We start from the raw sequence: 26,400 nt of genomic DNA, 5'->3' as shown, positions 1-26,400 counted from the left end.
AAATAGCATTGCATACAACTGGGGGGGCAGGAAATTTCTAGGGGTCAGATCATACTTCCACACTATTAGGGAGCAGGCTGAGTAGGTGGGGCTCATCAGCCTTGGAAGGCAGCCCATCTAGGAGAAGGAAAACTCCAATTTTGAACCTCCGCTGCCTTGTGGCTATATCCACTGATGGAAAAGGCTTCAGGAGATAACCTCGAGGCAAAATCCGGAGCTGGAGTCCCGAAGGCAGTTCGTGTCGTTCTGCCAACTCCTGCGACGTCGCTGGAACCAGTTGTATTGGCTCTTGCCTTTCCATTGGACCATTTCAGCGATGTGGAGAGGGGGGATTTGCTGCTTGGGTAACAGCCTATCCTCCATCTTATTTTACCCACGCTTTGTGCTCTGGAGAGGACACTCATACAGAGCATGTTACCATATATAGAATGGTCCTGACCCGACCAGATAGACGGGATATAAATAAAATAAAATAAAATGAATGAATGAATGAATGAATGAATGAATGAATGAATGAATGAATGAATGAATAAATAAATAAATAAATAAATTCACGAAGGCTTTCACGGCCGGGATCTAATGGCTGTTCTGGGTTTTTCGGGCTCTTTGGCCATGTTCTGAAGGGTGCTGTCCTCTGAAGATGCCGGCCACAGAGACTGGCGGAACGCCAGGAAGAACAACCTTCAGAATACGGCCAAAGAGCCTGAAGAGCCATGTTACCATAGTCTCTCGAGACTGAAGGATGCCTAACCAAAAAACGCTCCTGCTTATCTCATCGCAGTGGCTTCTCAGGTGCAAAAGCAACATCCCTCTTCAAGTACTTACCGAAGTACTGTATTCTGACCTGCATGCAACTCTCCGGCTTGTGCATTTTGGTGCTGGTAAATACTTTCAAGCCAAAGTCCTGCAAAACAGGAGACAAGCTGTTTTGAAAATGAAGTTCCACGAAGCATGGACAGAAACAACCACCAGTCTCTTCTCCGTCACAGAGGAGAGGGCTGTGCCGGCCTTCTTTCTTAGAGGAGCTCGGGAAAGTTAATTTTTTAATTTCAATTTAATGCTGCCACCACCTCCCCAGAATCTCCGAGTCAGCAGGGCCAGTGGAACCTGGGCAGAGAAGTCCTGAACAGGCGGTTTTCTGGTGTCGGACTCGTGGTGAACCAGGGAGGAGTGCCGCCGGTCAGTGGGTGCCGATTATTAGGCAGACTGTCACCCAAGCTCGAGATTTCTCTACCCTCGGCTGCTTTGCTATCGTCACACTTTTCATTTCAGGAGGAGGGGAAAAGATGAGAAGGGGAGAAGGGAAGGTCCAGAGGAATGAGCAGAACTGAACGGGTCAAGGAGGGCCAAGATGGGAGGATTCTGCTTGCCTCAGATTTGGGGCTGGGGGGGAGGAGGTTTTCTGAAGGGGGGGTTTCTCTCTTCCTCCAGAGGCCTGATGGGCTCGCCGGGCAGAAGCAGGAGGGCTCCAAGCACTCCCAGGTGGGTACGTCCAGCCACCCACTCCGTTTCCCGGCGTAACCCAACCAAATGGTGCTAGCAAACTGAAACTGAGTGGCAAACATCCCTTTGCCTACAACAGTGGTTCCAACCTTGGGTCCCCAGATGTTCTTGGACTCAAACTCCCAGAAGCCTTTGCCACAAGCTGTGCTGCCCGGGATTTCTGGGAGCTGTAGTCCAAGAACCTCTGGGTTACCCAAGGCTGGGAACCACTGACCTGCAATATCCCACAGATCCCATCGTCCTCTCGGCATGGCCTCTGAAGCTGAGAAACCAACAGAGGAGACAGAGCTTTGAGGAAGCCAGATAACCTGGAGTGGGCCAGATCCAGCACTCCTAAGCCCGAGGTCTCCATGCCGACAAGAACTTTGGCGCCTCCTGGGCCTGGCTTCGGCCCTGGTCACCTGCCCTCCTTCAGGTGTTCCACAAACCCGTAGCCCGGATGGCAACCCCAAAGCCATGTGTTGGGCAAGGGCTACTAGAGAGGTTGCCCACATTGCAGGCTTGAGGTCCTAAAGGGACTCCTTTAAGGCTGGGATGAGAGGTGGACCTCAGAGAGCATCATCCTGAAACCCCCAGGATTGAAGACCTCGGTTCTACTCAACAAGGCCTTTTTCTGGGGGCAGAGGCTCACGGGGAGTTTGCGCGCGGACTCTAAAAGACCAATCTGAACACATCACTCCTTTGTTCTTCTCACACTCCTGTGCGAAAAGGGAAAAAAAAACCACAAGGACAGGAACCCTTTGTTGATCTTAAATATGGCCTGCTCACAGACACGATGTGCTGAGTATTAATCCTGATTCTGTCTTTAGCTTGGAAGAAAAACCAATTACTTTAAAAAGGAGACAGACAGACAGAGCATTTCCAGAACTTTGGGGAGTTGTATTTAATATATTAATTTCTCCAAGCTCCAAAGCCAGCTAATTGCCCTTCTGATTTAGTTGCCTCTTAAATCTTTTTTTTCCATATCATGGCTAGTTCAGGCACCCTTGGGAGCTCACCTGAAGAACTTTATAGGAGTCGCCTGTTGCAGACGGATAAGGGTCAGGAGAATAAGTAATGCCATCCACAACTATCTTTTTGTAGGGCACACAGTGTAAGACGTCCGGGTCTTCCACATTCCGTCCCTGATAATAATACCCCTTGAGGTTCTTCACAGGGAGCAAGTTATAAACCTGAAAAGAAAGCAGTCAAAAATTCAGTGTGAGGTGACATATTCCTTGGCTGAAGCCGAAGGAGCTTTCCGTTCAGCGCTCTTCACAGTAAGAAGCTGAGTCATCAGGACAGAAATGTGCGGGGTCTCCCCTTTTCTCCCCTTTGGCTTGTTGGATACAGATAGAATCTGAGGGTGGTCGGCAGAAAAGGCAAAGAGCCTTTTGAGTAAAACCCAACCATGTTTATTGGAAGAGCCGTGTATGGAACAGCAGAGGGTGGTCCCATCAGGCCAAAATATGCCCAGAATGTATCTGTAGATCTCATATGACTTTCCAGCTGGCTTTCAAAAAATTATTTATAATTATTTTACTGAGGGCTTAACAGCACTTCATTGTTGCAATAACTCCAGGCAACCCCAGCTTGCCTGTTTCTACAAGCTTTATTGATCTCTAAACGGTGCTTCTGTTCTAGATTATAATAGGATAGCTGTCAAGGTCGCAACTAATCTTTACCTGTAAAGGCTGCTTGTCGAACTTACTTCGCTAACCGGATAAGCAAAGCGTCCAACCAGCAGGCGGAGCTATTCCGTATAGTGCACAACCTATCCGGAACTGGTCTGGGTGATAGGCCTCCCCCTAGTTTTTCACCTGACCAGTTTGCAGCCTTTTTAAAATCTAAAGTGGAGGCCATCCGACGGGACCTCTCTCCTTTTTTGAACACAGTAAGTCGAGCAGAAATGTCCAGCGCTCCATCTTGCCCGGTAACCCTTGACTCCTTTCAGCCTGTCACGCCTGATTCTGTGGCCAAGGTCCTTGACCGCTGTTGAGCCACCACCTCCTCCTTGGACCCTTGCCCAGCCTGGCTAATCAAAGCAGCCAGGCCGATAACAACAGAATGGGCCACTGCAATAATAAATGGGTCTTTCCTTGAGGCCAGGTTTCCCTCTGCCCTCAAGGAGACACTCATTAGGCCCATAAGAAAGAAACCTAATTTGGCGGCGGACGAAACTGGCAATTATAGGCCCGTCGCCAATATTTCTTTCATGAGCATAGTAGTCGAGAGGGTGGTGGCTGACCAGCTTCAAGCACATCTGGATGAAACAGATGCCCTGGATCCTTGTCAGTCGGGCTTCAGGCCATGCCACGGTACAGAGATGGCATTGGTCGTCCTGTACAATGACTTGTTGAGGGAGGCCGATAGCGGTAAAATTTCTTTGTTGGTCCTCCTCAACATCTCAGCGGCCTTCGATACCATCGACCACGGTATCCTGGAGAGGCTCTCTGAGTTGGGTATCGGTGGCTTGGCTTTGGCCTGGTTCTGTTCCTCCTTGGAGGACCGTTCCCAGAGAGTGCAGCTTGGGGAGAGTATTTCGGCCCCATGGAGTCTCAATTGTGGGGTTCCACAGGGGTCAATCATCTCCCCAATGCTGTTTAACATCTATATGAGGCCGCTGGGTGGGGTCATCAGGGGATGTGGAGCATCGTGCCATCAATATGCTGATGACACCCAGCTCTATATTTCCTTTTCACCAACTGCAGGTGATGCCGTCCTGTCCCTCCAGCGCTGCCTGGGGGCCGTACAGCAGTGGATGTAGGAGAACGGGCTGAGGCTGAACCCGGACAAGACGGAAGTTCTGAGGGTGGGTGGCCCTGTGGATGGTGGCTTGGGGAACTCCCTCATGTTTGGGGGGTTGGCCCTGGCCGTGAAGAGTGGGGTCCGCAGCCTGGGGGTACACCTGGACCCGATGCTCACCATGGAAACGCAGGTGGCATCGGTAGTCCGCACTGCCTTTTTCCACCTTTGGCGAATTGCCCGGCTGTGACCTTACCTAGACACGGGGGCGCTCACTACCTTAGTACTTGCGCTCGTAATTTCTAGATTAAGACTACTGTAACGCGTTCTACGTGGGGCTCCCTTTGAAGCTGATGCGGAAACTTCAAGTGGTGCAGAATGCGGCGGCCAGACTCCTTACTGGAGTGAGAAAATACCAACATATTTCTCCTACTCTGGCCATGCTGCACTGGCTGCCCATCCATTTCAGCATTGACTTCAAAGTGTTAATGCTTACATACAAAGCCCTAAACGGTTTAGGACCTCGATACTTGGCGGAACGCTTACTCCCAACTAGTTCTACCCATGTCACCCGCACGAGCCATGAGGTGAGGCTGAGGAGCCTGACGCCGAGGGAGGCCCAGAAGGAAAGAACTAGAAACCGGGCCTTCTCGGCGGTGGCTCCTCGCCTCTGGAATAAACTACCTCCAGAAATTCACGCTGCACCCTCGCTGGGTACTTTTAAGAACCAACTAAAAATGTGGATGTATAGGCAGGCCTTCCCTTCCAGTTAATTCCTGTCCTCTTTCCTTTTTTTTCTCTTTATTTGATTTATTTTGTATTTTCCCCATCTTACAGAATCATTTAATTAATTTAATAAATTTTTCTTGAACTTGTTATCCTTATGTTGTAAGCCGCCTAGAGTGGTCGAAATGACTAGATAGGCGGGATATAAATAAATAAATAAATAAATAAATAAATAAATAAATAAATAAATAAATAAATAAATAAATAAATAAATAAATAAATAAACAAATAAACAAATAAACAAATAAACAAATAAATAAATAAAAAGTGGCAAGAAGGTTCATTCAGTGGCCAAGACTACGGATACGTCTTTGACCTTGCTCTGCCAGAGCCGCCGAATGGCTTTGCAAAACTGATGTAAACGATCTCTTCAACCCGCACATTTTAAAACACTTCCATCTTGGACACCCACCCAAAGACCCACACCCGCTGCCCTTGAGACAACCTGAGAGACGGTTTAGACTCACCGTCTGAGGGGAGAGTTCGGCTTTGGGCTTCAGGAGGAAGACGCTCTTGTCAACAGCATGGATGGCACAGAGGGAGCCCTTCGCGGCCGCCAGGTGGAGGTGGGTGTCACTGGCGGGCAGGCCTGTGGGTTCGGTGAACTCCAGTCTCACCTGTACAGATACAGAAGAGAGAAAAAGGGCTTGGAAAACTCCACCGGGAGGCGCAACAGGATCAGACCGCCTTGGCACCCGTTTTCTCAGCTTGGCTTCTCCTGTGGGGCTACCAAAGAACAAGGGCTGCGCTGGTCCAGCTGGTCAGGGCGAGCATTGTAGACGCCAGCGCCGACGCCGCCACCTCCTCCTCCCAGCATCAGTAGCTTTGACGGCTGTTGCCTTTGTTTGTTTCTACCTTGCTTTTCTCCTTTTAAAAAAAGGGGGACCTAAAGTGGCTTACAGCATTAAAAGAAAGTATGTAAAGCGAACAACAGTAAGTACACAATACTGCCTCTACCGCACAGAAGTACAGTAAACATAAGCAACACCAAAACACATTCAAATCAGTAAAGCACAACCATCCATAGCCTAGATGGGCGGGATACAAATCTAATAAATAAATAAAAATAAAAACACCCCACTTGGGCAGCCTGTCCCTATGGGAAAGCTTGCCCAAAAAGAAAGGTCCTGGCCAGCTTGCGGGAGGACAGCAAAGATGGGGCCAGTCTGGCCTCCTGTGGCAGAGCCCGTTCAAGGCTCTGGGGGGTCCTGCTCACGCAACATGATCCATGCAATATAATATGAATAAGACTGACTCATGAAGGCAATCTTGGTAGCTGTAAACAAGTAAACCATGTTTAGGTAAACAAACAAAAAATATGACAATGAAAAACTGTCGTTGGCACACGTTTCCTTTTAAATTTTGTCCCAAACTGGGTAGCCTGCCCTACAGCTGCCTTCTTTTCCTGGTCCTTCTTACACCTTTCTTTCCTTTTAAGGGATCCAGACTTTTTTTTAAAAGGGGGTGCCATAATTCTATTTAGCAAACATATGCAAGAAAGCACTGTGACTATTAGTATATAGAAAACATTCTATAAGAGTGACTGCGATTTAGTTCGTATATCTATCACTTCATACAGGGCTTGACCAACATTTGAAGACTTTGGGAAGCACACAGACTAATTCAGGAGCCAGCCTGGTTGATTTTACCCTGGTTGATCATACCCAACATCTGACTAGGAAACACAGCTGAAAACTGGAGGCTTCCAGTCTCCCATGGATGATATAGTTTGAGAAATGCTCTTAGAAAGTTGCATTTGAAGCAAAACTGGCTGCTTGAGGAAGACTCATTATAATTCTCTAATAATTCTTCTCAAACCTCTTAGCAATAATTACTGATGGTTAACTGTATTATTATTCTGTTAGTGTATAGAAAACATTCTATAAGAGTGACTGCGTTTTAGTTCGTATATCAATCACTTCATACAGGGCTTGACCAACATTTGAAGACTTTGGGAAGCACACAGACTAATTCAGGAGCCAGCCTGGTTGATTTTAGGAGGCAAAGAAATAGTCCTTCCATAGAGTTCTATGTAAAGCTGTTGAAAAATATTAGTAAGGAGTTTAAAAATATTGGGAGCCAGCAGCAGAGACTCTATGAGCCCTGCCTCCCTGCATCTGCCAAGCCTTGAATGTGTAAAAGGCACAAAAAAGAGGATTTCAAGGCTAAACACAAAACATCCTCCTTCCAATAATGGAACCAGTCTTGTCCACAAAGCTAGTAACACACAGTGGATTCAATTCAGTGGCATGACTTATTATTATTAATTTTATTTATGTGCTACATTTCTCCCAACATGAGACCCAAAGCGGCTCACAACATTAAAATCCACACTAAGTTAAATATTAAAAGATAATTTAACAATATATGATTTAAAACACAATTAAAGCATTGAAATATGAAAACACGAAAAAGATTAAAATCAATGTTATTCAATGAGATAAAGTAACTCATGCTATTGAATGGAGCTAATTGAGTGCACAATTTCAGCATAAGAGGCGAAAAAAGTGGTGGTGGGGGGGAAAGAACAACACCCACAGTTCTGGCTCCAAGAATTAAGCAATATTGGCAGGCAAGACATTCTCCTCTGATAGAAGGAGAATTTTACAAACACATCACTTTAATGCATAGACTTACTGTAGTATATCATGCCAATGAGCAATACATGCATAAACTTTATACATCATGCCAGTGCACCGCCAACACATAAAGCAGATAATTCTTTTATCAGTTTAACATAGATTGTTGTTGTTACAGAGTTAAACAAGCTACTGTAAAATTGAGTGAATGTTGAGAGAAACCTCAGTTCCTCCTGTGCATGCCTATTTCAGGCCCCAGTGATCAATTTCCTATCATACCCAACACCTGACTAGGAAACACAGCTGAAAACTGGAGGCTTCCAGTCTCCCATGGATGATATAGTTTGAGAAATGCTCTTAGAAAGTTGCATTTGAAGCAAAACTGGCTGCTTGAGGAAGACTCATTATAATTCTCTAATAATTCTTCTCAAACCTCTTAGCAATAATTACTGATGGTTAACTGTATTATTATTCTGAAAACATTGTAACTACTGCTGGTACTTTGGCTGGTTTGACCAAAATGGTAACCCACTCTTCTCTCATTCATCAAAGAATGCAATGTAATTATACCTCAATTAATGGGAAAAGGAACTAATCAAAGGAAAATGGTTGTTTCTAATGAGTTACCTCCAAGCTGGGAGACTCTAGGCAGCCTTACCTTGTTTGAGAAGCAATTTTCAACAACAAAATCTTCTGAATCCGCAAGGAGTTCTCCATTGGGCAGGATAGTGTATAGAAGCAAACGGGCCAAAGGAGCCATATTTATGTTCACAGACAGATCCATAGGAAACACCCCATTCACTGAAAACAAATAATTAATTTCAGAGAGAAAAAGAGAGAAACACAGGATTAATTCTGAAACAAATATTTTGTCCAAGCTTCGGCTGCCAAGCTGACTAAGAAGGCACAACTGAGGAAACATGCAAGCAGGTCAATAACAGCTTTGTAATTTTTAAAAAAGAAGATATCTACTGCGTTATCATCAGGAGATGCTTTCCTCTCAGTCCCATCACCTTCACAGGTGCACTTGCTGGGAACCCAGGAGAGGGTCTTATCTGCTGTTGCTCCCAGACTCTGGAACTCCCTCCCACTGGAAGCCAGGCTGGCCCCATCTTTGCTGTCCTTCTGCAAGCAGGCAGAGGCCTTTTAAGTCTTCGAAGCTGCCTTCGGTATTTTGACGGAGAAAGGCAGGGTAAAAATATTTTAAATAGATAAATAAATAATAATAGCTGGCAATTTAAGAGCCTACTAGCTTGCATTTTTAAGTCACCTGGGGAAGAGTGTTTTAGAGTTCTTGTCAGAACACGAGAAGATGCTGAGGGAGTAATGAAGGCACTGCTGATTGGGAGTTCGAGTCTCCCCTGTGAGAAGGGCCAGCCCGTGTGGCCTTGGGCCTCAGGGCACCCCCAGAGGAAGAGAATACTCAAACATTTCTGAGTATTCTCCACCTGGAAACCCTGGAAAAAGGTTGCCATAAGTCAGAATTGACTTGCCGGCACATGATTATCCTGGCTGGGTAGCTTAGTGGTTTAGGCCTCTGGCTGAGGAGCCAGAAGTTAGGGGTTCGATTCCCCCCACTGGGGCTCCTGTGAGTAGAGCGAGCCTGTGTGGCTTTGGGCAAGCTGCACTGTCCCAGGAGGAGGGAAGGGTCAACCGCTTCTGAATACTCTCTATCTGGAAAACCCTGGAAGGGATTCACCATAGATCAGAATTGCCTTGATAGCACACGTAGACGATGGCAAGTCTTAACAGAAAGGTCCAACCCCAATTCAGGGAAATGACATATAATTAACTTTCAGCAGGAGAGCCATTCGGCCCATGGAGGGACGGGCAGTGGTGGTTCAGGCCACCAGGCCCATCTAGCAGGACCAGGCATTGAGAAAGCAGTCGGATCTCTGAAGCTTCCTTCTGGCCACAGAGAAGTGGAGAAATCGGTCAGGATCATTTTGCAGAAGAGGTTCACCTCCCCTGGAGGAAGGGAGGAAGAAGAGGCTGGGGGGGTGCACGTTACCTTTATTGTGGTGGTCCGACAGAACGTGGGTCCCTCCTCGCACGATCACCCCTTTCGACACCACCTGCGGGGGGAAGGAGGAGGACAACCCGGTTGATGCAGCGGCTGATATTTGGGAACCATTCACTGGCCACCCAAAGGACCAAAAAACAGCATTCAGATAACATCCTTCCCGCCCTGGGTTCGAATCCTCGCTCAGCCGTGAAAACTCACTGAGGGAGGGGAAATGGCAAAACCACTCCTTAAATATCTCACTGACCGTGAAAGCCCTGTTTGGATCACTATAGGCCGGCTCCAGCTTGACAACAAGAGGGGACATGGCTACTGGCCTCAAAGTAATTATTCTTGAGCAAAGAGATTTCAAACAGAAGCTTCAGCAGGGAGTTTAATTCTGTTCATTGGAAGGATCATGACGGCCTCTGTGGCTACAGGTTTTTAGGAACAGGGCAAACCTAACTCAAAGAAGTGTTTATGTATTAAAGTATTTTTAACCCCACCTTTCTCCTAAAAAGGACTTAATAAAGGAGGATTACAGTAAAAACATGCACAGTATGAGAAACTAAAAATAATAGTAGGACCCCAATATCTACGGGATCAGTATCCGCTGATTCAGTTATCCACCGTCTGAAAATACTAAAACAAAAATCCAAGAAATATATATTTCTAAAGATAAAGTTACCAGAGGTGGCCATTAGAGGAAGCCAGATACCATGTTATGTATAGTGTTCACTATTAAAATAGTTTGCTATTTTACAGGGTCTGTGGAGGAGGGGCTTGGAACCTTACCCCTGCATATATGGGGCTCCTAATGTAAATCATTACAATAGTAAAAAAGAATTAATCAAATACTAAACATTCACAGATAAAAGCAGTACTAAAAACAACAGACATGCAGCACTGTCCTTTTAAAGAACTCTCCTTGGTCACGAAGGAAAAGCCTGCCTGAAGAGAAAGGTTCTCGGCTGCCTGCAGAAGGACAGCAAAGATGAGGCCAGCCTGGCTTCCAGTGGGAGGGAGTTCCAGAGTCTGGGAGCAGCCACAGAGAAGGCCCTGTCTCGTGTCCCCACCTGTTAAGAGTAGCGGGACCAAGAGAAAGGCCTTCCCTGATGAATCTCTGAAAGGGAGATAAGATCTTCGAGATAGTTTGGGTCCAAGCTGTTTAGGGACTGTTAAGTCCAATTTTTGTGCCCAGAAATGGACTGGCATCCAGCGGAGCTGCCGTAAGAGGCAGGGTGGATGCGATCTCTGTCTGGCTGTAGAAGGCGAAGAACAGGGAGGAATCGGCAGAAACCCCGTTACGCCAGTAGCCACTCCCTGCTAGCTGAAGGGCTCTCTTCTGCCGACTGATTGGAGAAATCGGATGGCCAAGAAAGATCTGCCGGAAGCACAGCTTGGCAGGACAAGATCTGCCAGCAGAAGAACACGGAAGGGGGCAGAGCAGGGGCAGGCGATGGAGGAGTCAAGCCACACCAAACCCACACCTTCTCCGGCACAGGGACCCAGCCAGCATTGCCCGTATTGGCCAAGGAGGGTGCAGACCTAAGTGACTTCCGATCACCGTAGGCAGGGATGGACCGTGGCCAGAACCGTTTCATCCGGCCCAAGGTCAAGGGACGTTGGCCCTTGGCCCTCTTGGCTGGTGATGACAGTCTTTCTAGCATGGCTAGCTCAGCACTGATAAGGATTGTGTTTGCCACCTGTCATCGCTGCTGTGAAGGGTCATTGCCCCCGGGTTTATTTGTTTTGTGTCCATTCAGTCTGCCAGTGCTTACAGATGGCTCGCAAACTTCCCCTCTGGTTTGATCAACAGTGGCCACACCTCTTTCTGCTGTGTCTACATAGATATCTACTGTATGCCTGTAGCCGGGGATAAAACTTCATGTATCTGATGAAATATACTGTCGTCCATGAAACGATGCCAAAATTCATTCCTGGCTAAGGTCCACCACTAGAGAAGAATTACACAACGTTAATGTTCACAATGAAGAAACTGAAATAGTGATTTTCTGTACCTTGGCTCAAATGTTAATCCAAATAGAGACTGTGGCCAAGAAATCAGAAGACTGAGATTCAGAAGGCCAGCAATGAAGGAATTAGAAAAGGTCACCAAGGTAATCCCCTGGAGACCAAGACCGAGATCATCCAAACTCTTGTATTCTTGATCACCAAGTATGGAGGTGAAAGATGGACAGTAAAGCAAGCTGCCAGGGGGGGGGGGGGAAATTGATTCATTTGGAATATAGTGCTGGAGGAGAGCTTTGTGGAGACCCTAAACTGCCAGAAAGATGAAGAAGTGGGTCCTCCTAGATCAAATCAAGTCTGAACTCTCTCTGGAGGCAAAAAAAAAAAAGGTGAAACTGAGGCTACTTTACTTTGGGCACATCATGAGAAGGCAGGATTCTCTGGAAGACAATAATGCTAGCAAAGGTGGAAGTAAGCAGGAAAAGAGGAAGACTAAATACAAGATGGACTGACTTCCCAAAGGAAGCCATTGGCTTGTGTTTTCAGGAGTTAAGCAGGTCTGTGGAGGGCACACCACATTTTGGAGAGCACTCATTCATAGGGTCACCATAAGTCAGAAGTGAGTTGATGGCAGAGAACAAAAGATAATGAAAAAAGATAATAGTGCTTCTGAGCATATCCAGTGGCATGTCCTGAAGAAGTGGGAACTAAAACAGCTCCTGAATGAATGGCTTATTAAATCAATACAAATATAATTTTAATTGATTCATTAGACCTATTCTAGGTAAAGGTAAAGGTTCCCCTTGACAATTTTTGTCCAGTCGTGTTCGACTCTAGGGTGGCGATGCTCATCCCCGTTTCCAAGCCACAGAGCCAGCGTTTTGTCCGAAGACAATCTCCCGTGGTCACATGGCCAGTGTGACTTAGACACGGAATGCTGTTACCTTCCCACCGAGGTGGTCCCTATTAATCTACTTGCACTTGCATGCTTTCGAACCGCTAGGTTGGCGGGAGCTGGGACAAGCGACGGGCGCTCGCTCCGTCGCGTGGATTCGATCTTATGACTGCTTGGTCTTCTGACCCTGCAGCACAGGCTTCTGCGGTTTAGCCCGTAGCGCCACCACGTCCCTAGGGAGACCGATTCTAGTTGGGAATTTTAAAAAAATTAATGCCTACAAAAGCTGTCGTTATTTTCCTTCAAAATTAATTGAAATTATATAGAATCATAGAATAATGGAGCTGGAAGGGGGCAATAAGGTCACTGAATCCAACCTCCCTGTTAATTCAGGAATCCAAGTCAAAGCAGATCAGACAAATGACTGTCCAATTTTTTCTTCAATGCCTCAACTCCTGGAGCGTTTACCACCTCCCGAGATCATTGGTTCCACCGTCCTACTGCTCTAACAGTTAAGGGGTTTTTCCTGATATTCAGCCCAAATCTGGCTTCCTGTAGCCTGAGCTACATGTCTTGCACTCTGGTATGATTGAGAACAGATTCTTGATTCCCATCCAGATCTGAAACCAACTGTAGCTGAATAGCGGAGCACAGCATTTGAAGAACTCTTGGTTTGAAGTACAAATTCCATACACAGCATGTTTACGTTATTGATCTCGGATACCTCCATCCTTGACTTCTGTTGGATTACACAAGATCTAAGCCTAAACAAATATTTCACAGATGTACATTATCTAAAGTTAATTTAATGCAATGCAATATACCCACATGTAGGTTACAAAGAACCTCAGCTGGGTTTCACAAGTGCCAGTTATGGCAGAAACCATATCTTATGGAAACGTGACCACCTAGACTAAGGAATTAATTTATCCTAGATTAATTAATCTCTAGGAGAATTAACTGGGGGTAAACACTCAGCATAGGCTTTAGGGTTCCCAGGTACTTTGGCCATAAAGCTGAGCTTTTGGGATTCATTCTCCCCCCCCCCCGCCCAGTCCCAGAGGTGGCCCCAAAAGATGGGAATGGCAAATAACTTCTGAGTAAAAACCCCCGGAAAAGGTTGCCATACATTGGAATTGATTTGACTGCACACAATTAATGATAAACATAACTAATAATCAGAGGGATTCAGGGGAACCGTTGAGGGTCGTAAGGTGTAGAGGGAGAAAATTCAGTTCCAGGCCCCACTCCTTGCTGTAAACAATGAATGGAGCAGTCACATGATTAAACAAATACGGTTGTCAATTTTATATCCGTGTTGGATCTATCAGACCATGTGTTCTTCTCTTGTCTTGCTAAGATTTGCCTTTTCAAAATGTTATTACTGGAGATTTTTTAAAAGTAGAGGTGATTTGATGAGGCATCCTTCAGACTCAAGAAACTATGGTAACGTGCTCTGATGTATGGAGGACTTGGAACAGCGTCTAGTGTGGCTGAGAACGCCAGTTCGAGAGGGACAATAACCTTCCACACTGAAGACAAAAGCAGAGGTGGGGCTTGGGGATTTCTCTACCACTTCTCCCTCAGACGTTGTCTCATTCAGAGAAAGGTGGACTCCCTTCAACCTACCAGATAGTGGAAGGCAATCTTCTCGTCTTTCACAACATCCGGGTTCAGGATGTAATGGACTCGAACCGGCTGGTGATGTCCACAGCTTGCTGTCCCAGAAATGGGCTCGATGTGGAGGTAGCTTTGACTCAGGGAGTAGAAAGGGATCACAGAGTGGTCTGCATTAAAGTGTTGGGGCGTGACCCAGTTCCCGTCATAGCATGAATGTTCACGATTATACCTAGCCTGGTGAGGGAAAATTTAAAAAAATAGGGGAAAGCAGAAATGGCAATGTTAAGAAATACAGAAGATAAATGTAGGTTGGCTACTCACAAAGCCTTCTCCAACGCATGTCCCCTTGATGGGGCCGCTGGCACAAACATATTTCTAACAAAATAATTAGAAAGGTCAAAGGCACTATCCACCACGGAGTGCAGGGGAACATGTCTAAGGTAGCCCGTTTCTCCACCCCTCCTTCCTAAAACTGGCTGAGACAGTTTGAACTCTGGGGACCAGGGACCTTAATTAATACAACCCCCAGCAAGACGATGGGAAGATCATGATTGCTGCTTTGATTTGCATCTCAAGAAGAACTGGTCATGGCAGTCACAGCAGTATGAACTCAAATTTACACAGATTCCTCCCCCCTGGAACCCCCCCCCCCCGCAATGTTCTGACTGCCTGGACAGGTAGAATGGACCAGTTCCTCTATGCTAATGAGCTTCCTGAATGGTTCATTAACCACCATGCCTGGGTGAAACAATGCAACTAGCCACAGACCGATTGTGAGCAGATGTTTCCCCCTGATGTTTCTATCAAGTGTGCCCGAGTGCCCAACAATGTAACCAGTGATAGTCTGATTGTCAGATGATGTTTCCCCAGGATATTGCCCAACTCATAGAAGAGTTCCAGACTTTCACACCCCAAATCCTATATCTAGAATCCATCTCCCTTTTGCAAAACTGGACCTATTGCCAGACAAACTGCATTCCTTGTATGTACATCCTATAGAATCTTTTCGTTCACTATTTCCTGGTCACGTATGCTGTTCCCCAACGCTTGATTCCGGAAGACAGAAGGTATAAAAAACCCCTGCCACCGTTCTTCAGGGTGGGCATTTTTAACTCTTGCTTGGGAGAAGCTGTCCGTCGGGCTACTATTTCTTTATCTGATATATCAAATGAACGAAAGCCTTTTTGAATTATCTCTTGAGCCAAGATTTATTGGCAATTAATTTTGGTTTGGAAAATTTAGGGGCCAGCCCGGACTTTCCAAACCAAAATTAATTGCCAATAAATCTTGGCTCGAGAGAGAATTCAAAAAGGCTTTCGTTTCCCTGTCCCCAGGAGCAAAGCTGTCACCTGTAGTGGCCTTCAGAAATGGGGGTTGACCTTGTAAGTGAGCCACAGAGAGCCCCATGAGGCCTCATGATGGGAACAAGTACTTGGCCGTGCTAGAGGAAGATGATGGAAGACATCATCTGGCACATAGTCACCTAAGAAGCTGCCTTATATGGGTTTATTTGTATAGTTCTCCAACTTTACCTCAGGAAACATTTTTTTGAAGGAGAGAAAAAGGCCATTACAGGTGTGGCTGTATTAATAAACTGAGACTGAGAGAAAGAAAATGCCGATTAAATTGTGTGAGGAAAAGGCTCCCGACAACACAAACTGTTAACCGGACCCCGTGTCTTTGCTGCTTTCCAAGCCATTGTGAGGTTTGCCGTCTGGTGGTAAGAATTTGCAGCGAGAGAGCTGCGACGCCCCATCCTCAGCTCTAGAGGAGAGAACTCTCCGGCACCTCATCCAACAGGGACCCTCGGATTGTGGGGGCTGCAGCCGTGAGAACCCGGGGGTTACCAACGGCTGGAAAAGACAGAGCTTGGGAGATTTACCTCTTGGACGGACAAACCTCGTATTTTCTCAGCCAACAGGGCCACTTCCCCATGTAGGCCAGGAGATTCCATGAATTGTTGCCCAAATGTGAAAATTTTCCAAGGCGAAGGACCAACAGGATAATATACTCAGCACGTCATCAGAAGCAGTGCTCTCTTAAGAGATAAACCTTGCCTGTTTATTGTAGCAGACATTTTCTCCAGCTCTTCATGCTGAAAAGGATCTTGCTTTTGTTTTGTCAGTGGTCATCAGGAAGATGAACATGAACTACTTTTGCAAGTCTGATGGCTTGTGCAGAGCTTTGAAGGAATGACATCTTTGGAGGGAGAAGGTGCTCCCAGGTTTTAACTGCGAAGCTGGCATCTCATATACTTTTGCTCCAAGAATCTATATTCTCCCTGTTCCACTCGTGCTCCTACTACCATATCCAGCATAGCGCATTTCGTTTCTGACTTTCTTCTCCCATCCTATTCCGTCCTCAACCCCTGGAATCACTTACCTGAATCACAAAATTTTCTGTGAAATTACTCGTGTCGATGGAAAACTGAACTCCTCCTTGGCCATCCGTGGTGTAGCTCTTCTTGTGCTCATACCTGGGAATACTGATTTCAATGCTTGCGTTGGCAATTGGCACCTTCATCCCATCCACCAGCTTCACCTAGAGGGGGAAAGGCATGATGGCATTGAAAACAAACAAACAAACAAAAAAAAAACGCCTGGTTTCCATAGCTCCCGACTGAGGAGTTACAGGTCATAGAGTTGTAACAAGTTACCTTCCCTGTCAATGAAAGCTGAGCAACATCATATTTCAAAAAATAATTCCATGAGTGGGGAAAATGAGAATTCACTGGAGGAACGATGTCATTTTGTTCTAAAATCTAATTTTTAAGGGCATTTTTCAAATAGATAGGAGTTTTTAAATAAAGTTTTCTGTCATTCTCTTATTAATCTTGACCGTCTTCTTGCTCCCCAAGAGAGAAAAGTAAAAAGCAACACGAGTGATTAACACAACAGAGGATTTGTTAAATACCGTGATGGGGAATGGGAACAAATTACTTTTGAAAAACAACTTTCCAGGACCTTCTTCTTTCATTTTGATCATGGATGGGCCCCTTCCGGCTCCATTATCCTATGATCCTAGGACCGTGGGTCCCAAAGTTTTTCAACTACTAGGTCCCTTGAATGACTGGCTACTGGCCGTGGCTCCCCCAATAGGAGGGAGAAGGAAGCCCAGTCTGAGTAGTAAGTGATCATTCTGCATCACCCCTGGCTGGGTTTGGCTACACCCCAGGGTGCCACAGCACATGGTTTGGGAACCACGGTTCTATGACATCACTGTCAAATAGTGAAGCTCCCAAAGGAATTCTACTGCCTGCCTGGATAACACTGAGGACAAGGGTGGTGGAGCAGGATTGGAGAAGGGGCCCCCTCCGCAAGGCCTGGGGTGGGCTGGGCTTGGGAGACCGAAAGGATCGAAACAGAACTTGGAAAAGTTCCCATTTGGGGACGACCAGCCTCTGGAGCATTCAGAGGATCTGACAAGATACCTAAAGTAAAAAGCAACAGGTCATCTTTTGTGACACAGGGGGTGGGGGTGGGCAGGCCCTTTCCCTTCCGGAGCCTTCAGAGGATCTGACAAGATACCCAAGCTGTGGAGTTGTGCCGGACAGACAGTGGTTGATGACCCCCCAACCTTACCTGCCCCGTAAAGGGGATCCCTGGCTTGAAGTAACCGTCCACCTTTTCAAAGCTCAGCCTGCTGAGTGTCTGAGTAATATCGGTGGTCCCTGAGCCGGTTAATTCCACGCCTGTCGGAAAGAACCAGGAGGCAAACACAGATGGGTAAACACAGCGGGAATTTTAGTCCAGGAGCCTCCCCTTGCTAGCTTCTGTTTGGGCTCCAATGCCTTTTTTACCTGGGAGATCATTTGTTTACGAAGTCCTGGAGTTCCACCCGCTCTGATGGGCACCAGCGCTTGGGCAGGGGACCAAAAGCCATGATTTGCCCCACCCCTGGCTTGCTGATTTAGCCCGAAGTGGCAGCCCATTTCTAGGGTCTCTCGTCCACCAGAAAAATTCCTTATCCCTCCTTGGGGTGGGTAGTATCAGGGTCCTTGCTGGTCTTCGTTGACCCTTTGCAGGCTGTACCTTTTGCAGGTCAAGGAACTCTACCCAGCCACAAGAAGCGGTGATCACTGCACACAAAAGACCAGCTAACAACACCCATCAATCACAGTGACAGATAATCGCTCACCCTTATCACAACAATAGGCCCACAACAAAAAACACGCTGATCACCTTAATCTCCTGAAAAGGAAAAAAGCTGTTCCCACAGCTATAAATACTCAACTATCCAACAAACTGCAACAGAGCACAGACAGAGTTCTGACTCCTGTCCTCTGAAGATGCTGGCCACAAAGACTGGCGAAATGTTAGGAAGAAAAACCTTAAGAACACGGGCAAAGAACCTGAAAAACCCACAACAACCATTGGATCCTGGCCATTAAAGCCTTCGAGAATATGGTTGTTGTGGGTTTTTCGGGCTCTTTGGCGGTGTTCTGAAGGTTGTTCTTCCTGATGTTTCGCGAGTCTCTGTAGCCGGCATCTTCAGAGGACAGCAACCTGTGCCTTCGAGAATACATTGAAAACTTTGAGCTAACTTGATCTTGGGACTTCATCTTTCATAAAGTCATGATGACCCATTAGCTTTACAAAAGCCCTCCTCTCGGGGAATCACCCAACCTGTCTGCCTTTTTGGATTCTCCTTGAGGCTTTCACTAAGGAGGTTCCCATCATGGATGCCTGCACTTCAAAACAGACCCCTGCTCCAGAGGAGATGGTCTCGCCTTGGGAACACAGCCCACTCCCAACTCCACCAGAATGTCTACCTGTGCCTTCTTCTTTGATCTTCCCTTCCACGTTGAGTTTCATGCTATATCCATCCCGTTTCAGCTGAAACGTCTTTGTTTTCACCAGCCGAGTGAGACAGCCATGCACGTCTGCCTGAGAGGGGAGCCCAGAAGCCAGGTTAGTTATCACCACAAGTGCTTTTGCAGTCCATAATTTTCATTTTGCAGAAATGGGCAAACCCAAACCCCACACACAGAGGTCTGGTTGCTGTACACAGACAGACAGACAGACAGACAGACAGACAGACAGACAGACAGACAGACAGACAGACAGACCGACGAAGGAAGGAAGGAAGGAAGGAAGGAAGGAAGGAAGGAAGGAAGGAAGGAAGGAAGGAAGGAAGGAAGGAAGGAAGGAAGAAAGAAAGAAAGAAAGAAAGAAAGAAAGAAAGAAAAATGTATTTACGGCAACCCTTTTCAGGGTTTCCAGGTACAGTAGAGAAAATTTGGAAGTGGTTTACCCTCTAGGGGGAGCCCTGGGACTGTGCAGCTTGCCCAAGGCCACCCAGGCTGGCTCTACTCATAGGAGATCCAGTGGGGAATTGAACTCTCCATCTCTGGCCCCACAGCCAGATGCCTAAACCACTGAGCTATAGAGCCAGGATTTACACATGACACTCTATTCACAAAAGCTCAACAGTATTTCAACTTTTTAGAGTGGGTTTGGAAAAGCTCTGCAAAACTCCAGAAACCAGTCCAAATAACGGTGTCACTGGGTGGAGGGGAATGACCTTTTCTGGGAAATACCAGACAGACGGATTGAGAGACGAGGAAGGCCGGATTCGGCCCCAGGGCTTAAGGCTCCAGGCCCCTCCTTTAGGAACTATACTGGATTTCTTATGCAGTTAACAGGTTTCTACAAGGCCTGGTTGTGAATGTGGACAAGGAAATCCTCCAGTCTCTCGGGGCCCACCTCTCCACTGAATTCTTCACATGCCGCTGCTCCCTCTGCCCCATAGCATCGGGTTCCAGGGGAGGAATATCTTCGGCAAACGCTCATTTTCACCTGGCCAGGGACGGGCTTCCCGTAGGTGTACCTGTAATCAGAAGCAGCCATTGTGTACCTTTCGAGAGATGACAGAGACACAGGGGAAACCAAAGGGGCTGCCTCTCATTTATCTTCCGGGCAGACCCTCAAAATTGTTTGTTTCCCAAGATTTTGGAAATAAAGCTTGTTAGGAACAGGGAATGAAAGGGAGGAGATGTAGGGAAAAGGGGATGAGGGTGAAACTATGGTCTCAGAATGTAAAAAAAAAGAGAACAAATTATTTTGAAGGAGGACTGCTATAAAAGTGCAGGCTCAGCATATTTTGACCCAATAGGTATTTAGCCTTCTTCAAGGACTGTAGAACTACAATTAAAAATAAGAACAACCTATGCGAACCTATAAATATAAATATTTGTATATAGAATACATGATGAGTTGTTCTTATTTACAACATAAAGTGTTTTTCTTCTTTACAACCTGCACTCTGTGATAACGGAGAACAGATCCTGCCTCTCCTCTGGATGACTAGCTTTCAAATATTTGCAAATATTTTCTCAAGGCTAAACATGCCCAGTTCTGATCATCCTCATGGCCTTCATCGGAACTTGTTCCAGTTTGTAGTCATCCTTCTTAAAGGTATCCAAAACTGGATCCAGTACTCACGATGAGGCCCAGTTAGTACCAAACAGAGGGGAACTAGTACCTCACAGGACTTGGAGGCTGTACTTCTGTTAATGCAGTCCAAAATAGAATTTGCCTTTTTTGCAGCCACACCACACTTTTTGGCTCAGATTCAGCTTGACATCTATTGGCCAAGCTCATTGGTTCCAAACACAAAGAAGAAATCCAGACTATTGTTACTTACCGGCCACAGATGGTCACCTCTAACTGTTCGGTCAAAATGGTTATCACTTCGGGTGCCTTCACCGAAACCTCATATTTGGGCAATACTACCAGGAGGAATAAAATAGCCATTTTAGCAGCAAAGGACAAACTTCATGCCCAACTACCTTTAAGCCACTGGACAAAATCGTCTCCCCTCGCGTGCCAGCATAACACAGACGGTGTCACTTTTGGACGTGAATTGCTTCAAGTGAAGCAACGACTTTATCCACTGTGTCCTGAGTTGTGTCACTAAGGTGTCTCCGTGACAGATTCCCTCAGAGGGAGCACAAGAGAAAAAACAGATTCCTGCCTCCAGTTTACAGGTTGATGAATATATATCCAGCAATGGAATACATAACAACCCACATCAGAAACTGATCATGCTCAGTGTCACAAAGAAGAAACATCTGTTTTTTCCTTACCATATTCTTCCACATTAAAGGTATGTTCCACATTACTCCCGGAAGACTTCTTGACCACCACTCGGTAGGTGCCCAGGGCGGGCTCTGAAGTCAGAGGGAAGGAGAGCTGGATCAGGCCCACGTTCAGCTCCACGTCTTGCCACTGGAACAGGCGGTTCCTCTTGGGATCCTGGGAAGTCCCAAGAAAACGTGGTCACACAAGCCACATTAAAACTGTAGATTGGATACACAGTGACTGCAAGTGGCCCTCAATCAGAAATGTGGACCCTTTGGCCATTCTGAACAACAGCGGCCACTGTGGACAATGGCAGGCCAACCCATCTAGAAGGCCAAAAATGCTCCACTCCTGCTTTAATTTGTGGCTCTATTCAAGTGGTTCCGAACCTTGGGTCCCCAGATGTTCTTGGACTACAATTCCCAGAAATGGCTCATGGCAAAGGCTTCTGAGAGTTTTAGTCCAAGAACATCTGGGAACCCAAGGTTCGAAACCATTGCTCTATTTGGTTTAGGGTCAGAAGAGAGAGGTGGGATGAAGAAGGAGCTTGGACTTGCACTAAGAGATGCGAAGGTGGAGGGCAGAGTCCCTTAAGGATGGATGAGTGATGTGTAAAGAACCTTTGGATGATCATGTGCCTTCTTGCATAGAGCACAACCCCCCCCCATTTTGACTATCAAATATTCGAAGGGCCGTCACGTCCAGTCCACATCTTACCTAAAAACAATGAACTCAAAGATGGGAGATCTACAGGGGACCTTGAAAGGTGCCTACGCATGGGGAGTAGCTCTCAAAGGGTGGACAGCAACTTCAGCAGGCACAACGTTCTCCTGGTTACGGTTTGCTCACCGAAAGTGAATTGTACTGGAGTCCTGTTTACACTGGGAACATCGTTTCTAAATTGGTGCATCTTGCACACATGACGATCTAAAATTGCATATGAATGGTGCAACTTCACATGTGATATGTAATTTCTGGACGTGAAATTTCTGCACTTCTGGATGCAAAATCCGAATAGGAAAGAAAGATGTCAGGAGAAAAAACGATTTGTTTGAAACACGGCACTGGAGGAGAGCTTTGTAGATACCATGGAGTGCTAGAAAGATGAACAAGTTGATCCTAGATCAGATTAAGCCTGAACTCTCTCTGGAGGCAGAAATGCTGAAACCAAGGCTGTCCTACTTTGGGCACATCCTGAGAAAGCAGGATTCTCTGGAAAAGACAAAATTGATTTGTCTGCACACAATTAATGTTCGTAAGTCGAGGCAAACTTTTCCATAGGAATGCATTGAAAACCATTTAATCCCTACCTGCTGTTTTCCGTTCATATGTCAGGGCACTATTCGTAGGTAGAGGCATTAGTTCCCATAGGAACTAATGCAAAGCCAGTTAATCTGTACTCTACCACAAGGGGATTTTTTTAAAAAAATTCTTCTTTTGACCTAAGATGAACTTAGGTCAAAAAAAGGGCAGGAAAGGGTTTTTAAAGTTTTTCTTTATGTTTGTAAGTCGAGGTTCCGTTCGCAAGTCGAAGCAACTTTTTGCGAACGGAGCCATTCGTAACTCAAATCATTCGCAAGTGGAGATGTTCGTAAGTCGAGGTACCACAGTACCACATAAAAACGACATGCAATTTCTGACCTTTGTGCATATGGTACCAAACCCAAACTATCTGTTCTCCAGAGGCACTGCCTACTGAGTTAAACCAAGCCAACTGCCAAATAAATTTGTATAGGATTTGGAACTGTCATTAATCTTCAACCCAATTCTCATCTCTTGGTTTTCTGCCAGTGTATCCATCCAATTGAAAGCCTATTTGCTCTAATAAATCCAAGGTAAAAGGACTGATATACAGGAGGTCGCTCCCAGAACCAGATAAGGCCATAAGTGAATGACACAGCAGTCACCGGTTACAGAAAAAGGGATTGAGTATTTCTGAAGAGTTCCATGATAGAGGATTTTGATTCAGACTTGCAGTAAAAATATGGTTAAGATAAACTAAGGGATTTTACACTTGATCCCCTTTACCTATCAGATTCTGCACAGATGCTATCAGTTTGTCCCCTACTATTCACACCACGTTCCTCTTATCTCACTTGATACAGAGGTTCCCCCCTCCCCATGACTCCCAGCATCTTTTTAGCCTTTCTAAAACTAATGATGGTTTTTTTACTGCTTTGTAACAGGGGCAGCAGCTTAGCGCTGCAGCAGTTCTGTGCTGCATTTACACAAGAGAGTTGTGAGCATTAGCATTTGGGAATCTATTTTGGGGGGGAAAGTCTGATTTTAGTATTTTTGTTTTGCTTTCAACTCTAATTGCTTTGTTTTCAACTTGGAGGTTAGCAGAGATGATCAAAAGAATTGACAAACAAACCCCAGAAGCTTTGAGTAAGGATTGCAAGGATCCCTTAAGCATCACAAACACTTTTCTGGAACTGAGGGCATTATCACTGAAATTTATTTCAAGGAAGCAATGTTGTAAAACGAAGGAGAGTGCAAGTCCTGGTAAATCCAGTTATCTTTTGGGACCAACACGGGAGACCCAACAGGGTGGCACACACCCTAAAATAACTCAAAGTTTGCTGCCCTTTCTTGACCCTCAAAAACTACTGTAAGGGAATAAGACTCTCATCCCAGAGTGTAAAAATTTTAGCATGCACTTAATTCTAAATTAAAAGCCTGATACGTTTTGTAAATATTGCACTTCTGAATGGAGCTGGACTCAAACCTAATGAGCAAAAAAGTAAATATAGCTAATAAAAGTGCAATGTTCACTCCCTTGAGGAAGGCTGAAAAGGAGAAGTCAAAACTCGTCAGGCTTTTTAATTTGTAATAAAGTGTGCACACACTATCATTTTTATATCCACGGACAAGAGTGTCTTATTGCTTTACTTTTTTGGTGATTGTACCAGTTCCTTTTAGTTATTTTTCTTCAAAATCGGCTACCTGAGGCAGTTGCCCCACTGTGTCCTTCCATCGTCACAGTAACCTACCCACTGAATTTTGTAGGGTTGTTATATGACGTAGTGCTCCACCCATTGCTTTCCCTTGTTTTATAAACATTTCTGTAGTTTTTTTCTTACAGTTTGAAACCCACAGAAAATAAAGGTCAGAACAGGTACAAGAGTGCCTGCTGGCTGCCAGCATGATAAAAACCTCGACTGAAACTGTGGATATGAAATACGTAAAAATCTTTTGCATAATCTATACCAATTAAAGGTGTTTCATGTGTGAAGGATTCATAGCCAAACAGGCTATGACCTTTTTTTGCTGCTCCCACAAGCTCTACGGTGTGCCCATCTGTTGAGGAGTTCAGTATGATTCAAAAACTCACATTTTTTAAAAAAATATATAGGTGTTCTAATAGCATGGTTAGAAATCAGAAGAAGGTGGAGACCCAGAAGGGTAGCCATGAAGGAACTGGAAAAGATCACCAAGCGTAAGGATATGTCACTGGAGACCAAGGCCACAATCATCCATATTCTTGTATTTCTGATTGCCATGTATGGGTGTGAAAGCTGGATAGTGTTAAAAAAAAACCTGACAGGAAAAAAATTGATTTGTTGGAAATGTGGTGCTGGAGAAGATCTTTGAAGAGACCCTGTTCTGCCAGAAAGATGAAAAAGTGGGTCCGAGATGAAATCAAAGCTGAACTAACTCAGGAGCGGAAAATGTTGAAACTGAGGCTGTCCTACTTTGGGCACACCCTGAGGAGAAAAGATTCCCTGGAAAAGATAATGATGCTGAGAAAGTTGGCAGGTCAGCAGGAGAAGACGAGGGCCACACGAGATAGACTGACTCTCAAAGGAAGCCATTGGCTTCAGTTTGCGAAAACTGAACAGGGCTGCTGAGGACAGGACCTTTTGGAGAGCATTTATTCAAGAGTCGCCATAAGTTGCAGGTGACATGATGGGACAGAAAGCCAACAACAATGGATGTATGACTTAGCTCCTTTTTTAATACAATGGTTAATTATTTGGACTACAGGCCCCAGCCTAGTCCTGCTGGCTGGAGGATTCTGGGAATTGTAGTGAGAGAGAGAAAATGCTTTTCCACATTGTATTATGCAGTATGATGATGAGAAGTGGGCTGGGGAGGGGAAGTAGCCACTTACCTGAATATAAACCAAAGGAAACTGTGGAGACAAAAAAAAGGGCAAGAAATCAGAGAATGTAATGTTTGCTAAGTTATTTGAACCAGTTCCATTCATCAGTAAGGAGAGCCACCCGTGTGGGAAGATTTCACATGATATCTATTTATTCCTGGTGCCTTTACATGAAGGTTCTGCCATAAATCAGTAACAACCCCCATTTCCTAATAGCAATGCAGTAGTATGGATCGCCAGCCAACCTCATATTTAATCATATAATGTGCATGGGCAGGTCTATAGAGCCCATGTCCTGAGCACACTCCTGTACTGCAGTGAGTCCTGGACCCTATGTGCACGGCAGGAGAGGAAGCTGAACACCTTCCATATGCGTTGCCTCCGATGCATTTTTTGGTATCACCTGGCAGGACAAAGTTCCAAATAGAGTAGTCCTAGAATGAGCTGGAATTTTTAGCATGTATACATTACTGAAACAACGACGTCTACATTGGCTCGGGCATGTCATGAGAATGGCTGATGGTCAGATTCCAAAGGATCTCCTGTATGGAGAATTAGTGCAGGGAAATCGCCCCAGAGGGGGAGACCACAGCTGTGATACAAGGACATCTGCAAGCGAGATCTGAAGGCCTTAGGAATAGATCTCAACAGATGGGAAAACCCGACATCTGAGCGTTCAGCCTGGAGGCAGGCCCTGCATCGTGGCCTCTCCCAATTTGAAGAGACCCTTGTCCAGCAGGCCGAGGCAAAGAGGAAGTCACAAAAGCAGCAAAATCAGGGAGCTGGACAGGACAGACTGTATTTGTCTTCAGTGTGGAAGGGATGGTCACTCTCAAATGGGGCTTCTCAGCCACACTAGATGCTGTTCCAAGACCTCTATTCAGAGCATGTTACCATAGTCTCTTGAGACAGAAGGATGCCTACTAATGAGCATACCCTATTTAAGTATTGGGACAGAGCTTCAGAAGTTACTTTTTAAAAGTGACAGTTATACTTCCTACACCACAGTCATTATATTCGCGAAGGCTTTCACGACGGGGATCTAATGGTTGTTCTGGGTTTTTCGGGCTCTTTGGCCATGTTCTGAGGGTTGTTCTCCCTGACATTTCACCAGTCTCTGTGGACGGCTCTGA

The 26,400-nt window shown here is 45.8% G+C and overlaps 1 protein-coding gene across 1 annotated transcript in view; it reads right to left on the bottom strand.

Annotated features, from left to right (window-relative positions):
* LOC110071443 (alpha-2-macroglobulin) overlaps nt 1–26,400 on the bottom strand; it is a 71,874-nt gene that overhangs the window by 32,234 nt on the left and 13,240 nt on the right. The window contains exons 5-17 of the mRNA XM_072988495.2: nt 25,277–25,297; nt 21,168–21,336; nt 20,726–20,810; nt 19,786–19,909; nt 18,852–18,966; nt 17,662–17,771; nt 16,463–16,621; nt 14,090–14,314; nt 9,604–9,667; nt 8,251–8,393; nt 5,481–5,630; nt 2,502–2,675; nt 826–904 (exon numbers count right to left, since the gene is read on the bottom strand). Coding sequence (XP_072844596.2) covers nt 826–904; nt 2,502–2,675; nt 5,481–5,630; nt 8,251–8,393; nt 9,604–9,667; nt 14,090–14,314; nt 16,463–16,621; nt 17,662–17,771; nt 18,852–18,966; nt 19,786–19,909; nt 20,726–20,810; nt 21,168–21,336; nt 25,277–25,297 — 1,618 coding nt within the window. The remainder of the gene's footprint in view (nt 1–825; nt 905–2,501; nt 2,676–5,480; nt 5,631–8,250; nt 8,394–9,603; nt 9,668–14,089; nt 14,315–16,462; nt 16,622–17,661; nt 17,772–18,851; nt 18,967–19,785; nt 19,910–20,725; nt 20,811–21,167; nt 21,337–25,276; nt 25,298–26,400) is intronic.

Source organism: Pogona vitticeps, chromosome 2 (genome assembly GCF_051106095.1).
Source record: "Pogona vitticeps strain Pit_001003342236 chromosome 2, PviZW2.1, whole genome shotgun sequence".
Classification (NCBI taxonomy): Eukaryota; Metazoa; Chordata; class Lepidosauria; order Squamata; family Agamidae; genus Pogona; species Pogona vitticeps.
The sequence above is the reverse complement of the archived record's forward strand: the minus strand, read 5'-3'. Positions and strand labels throughout refer to the sequence as shown.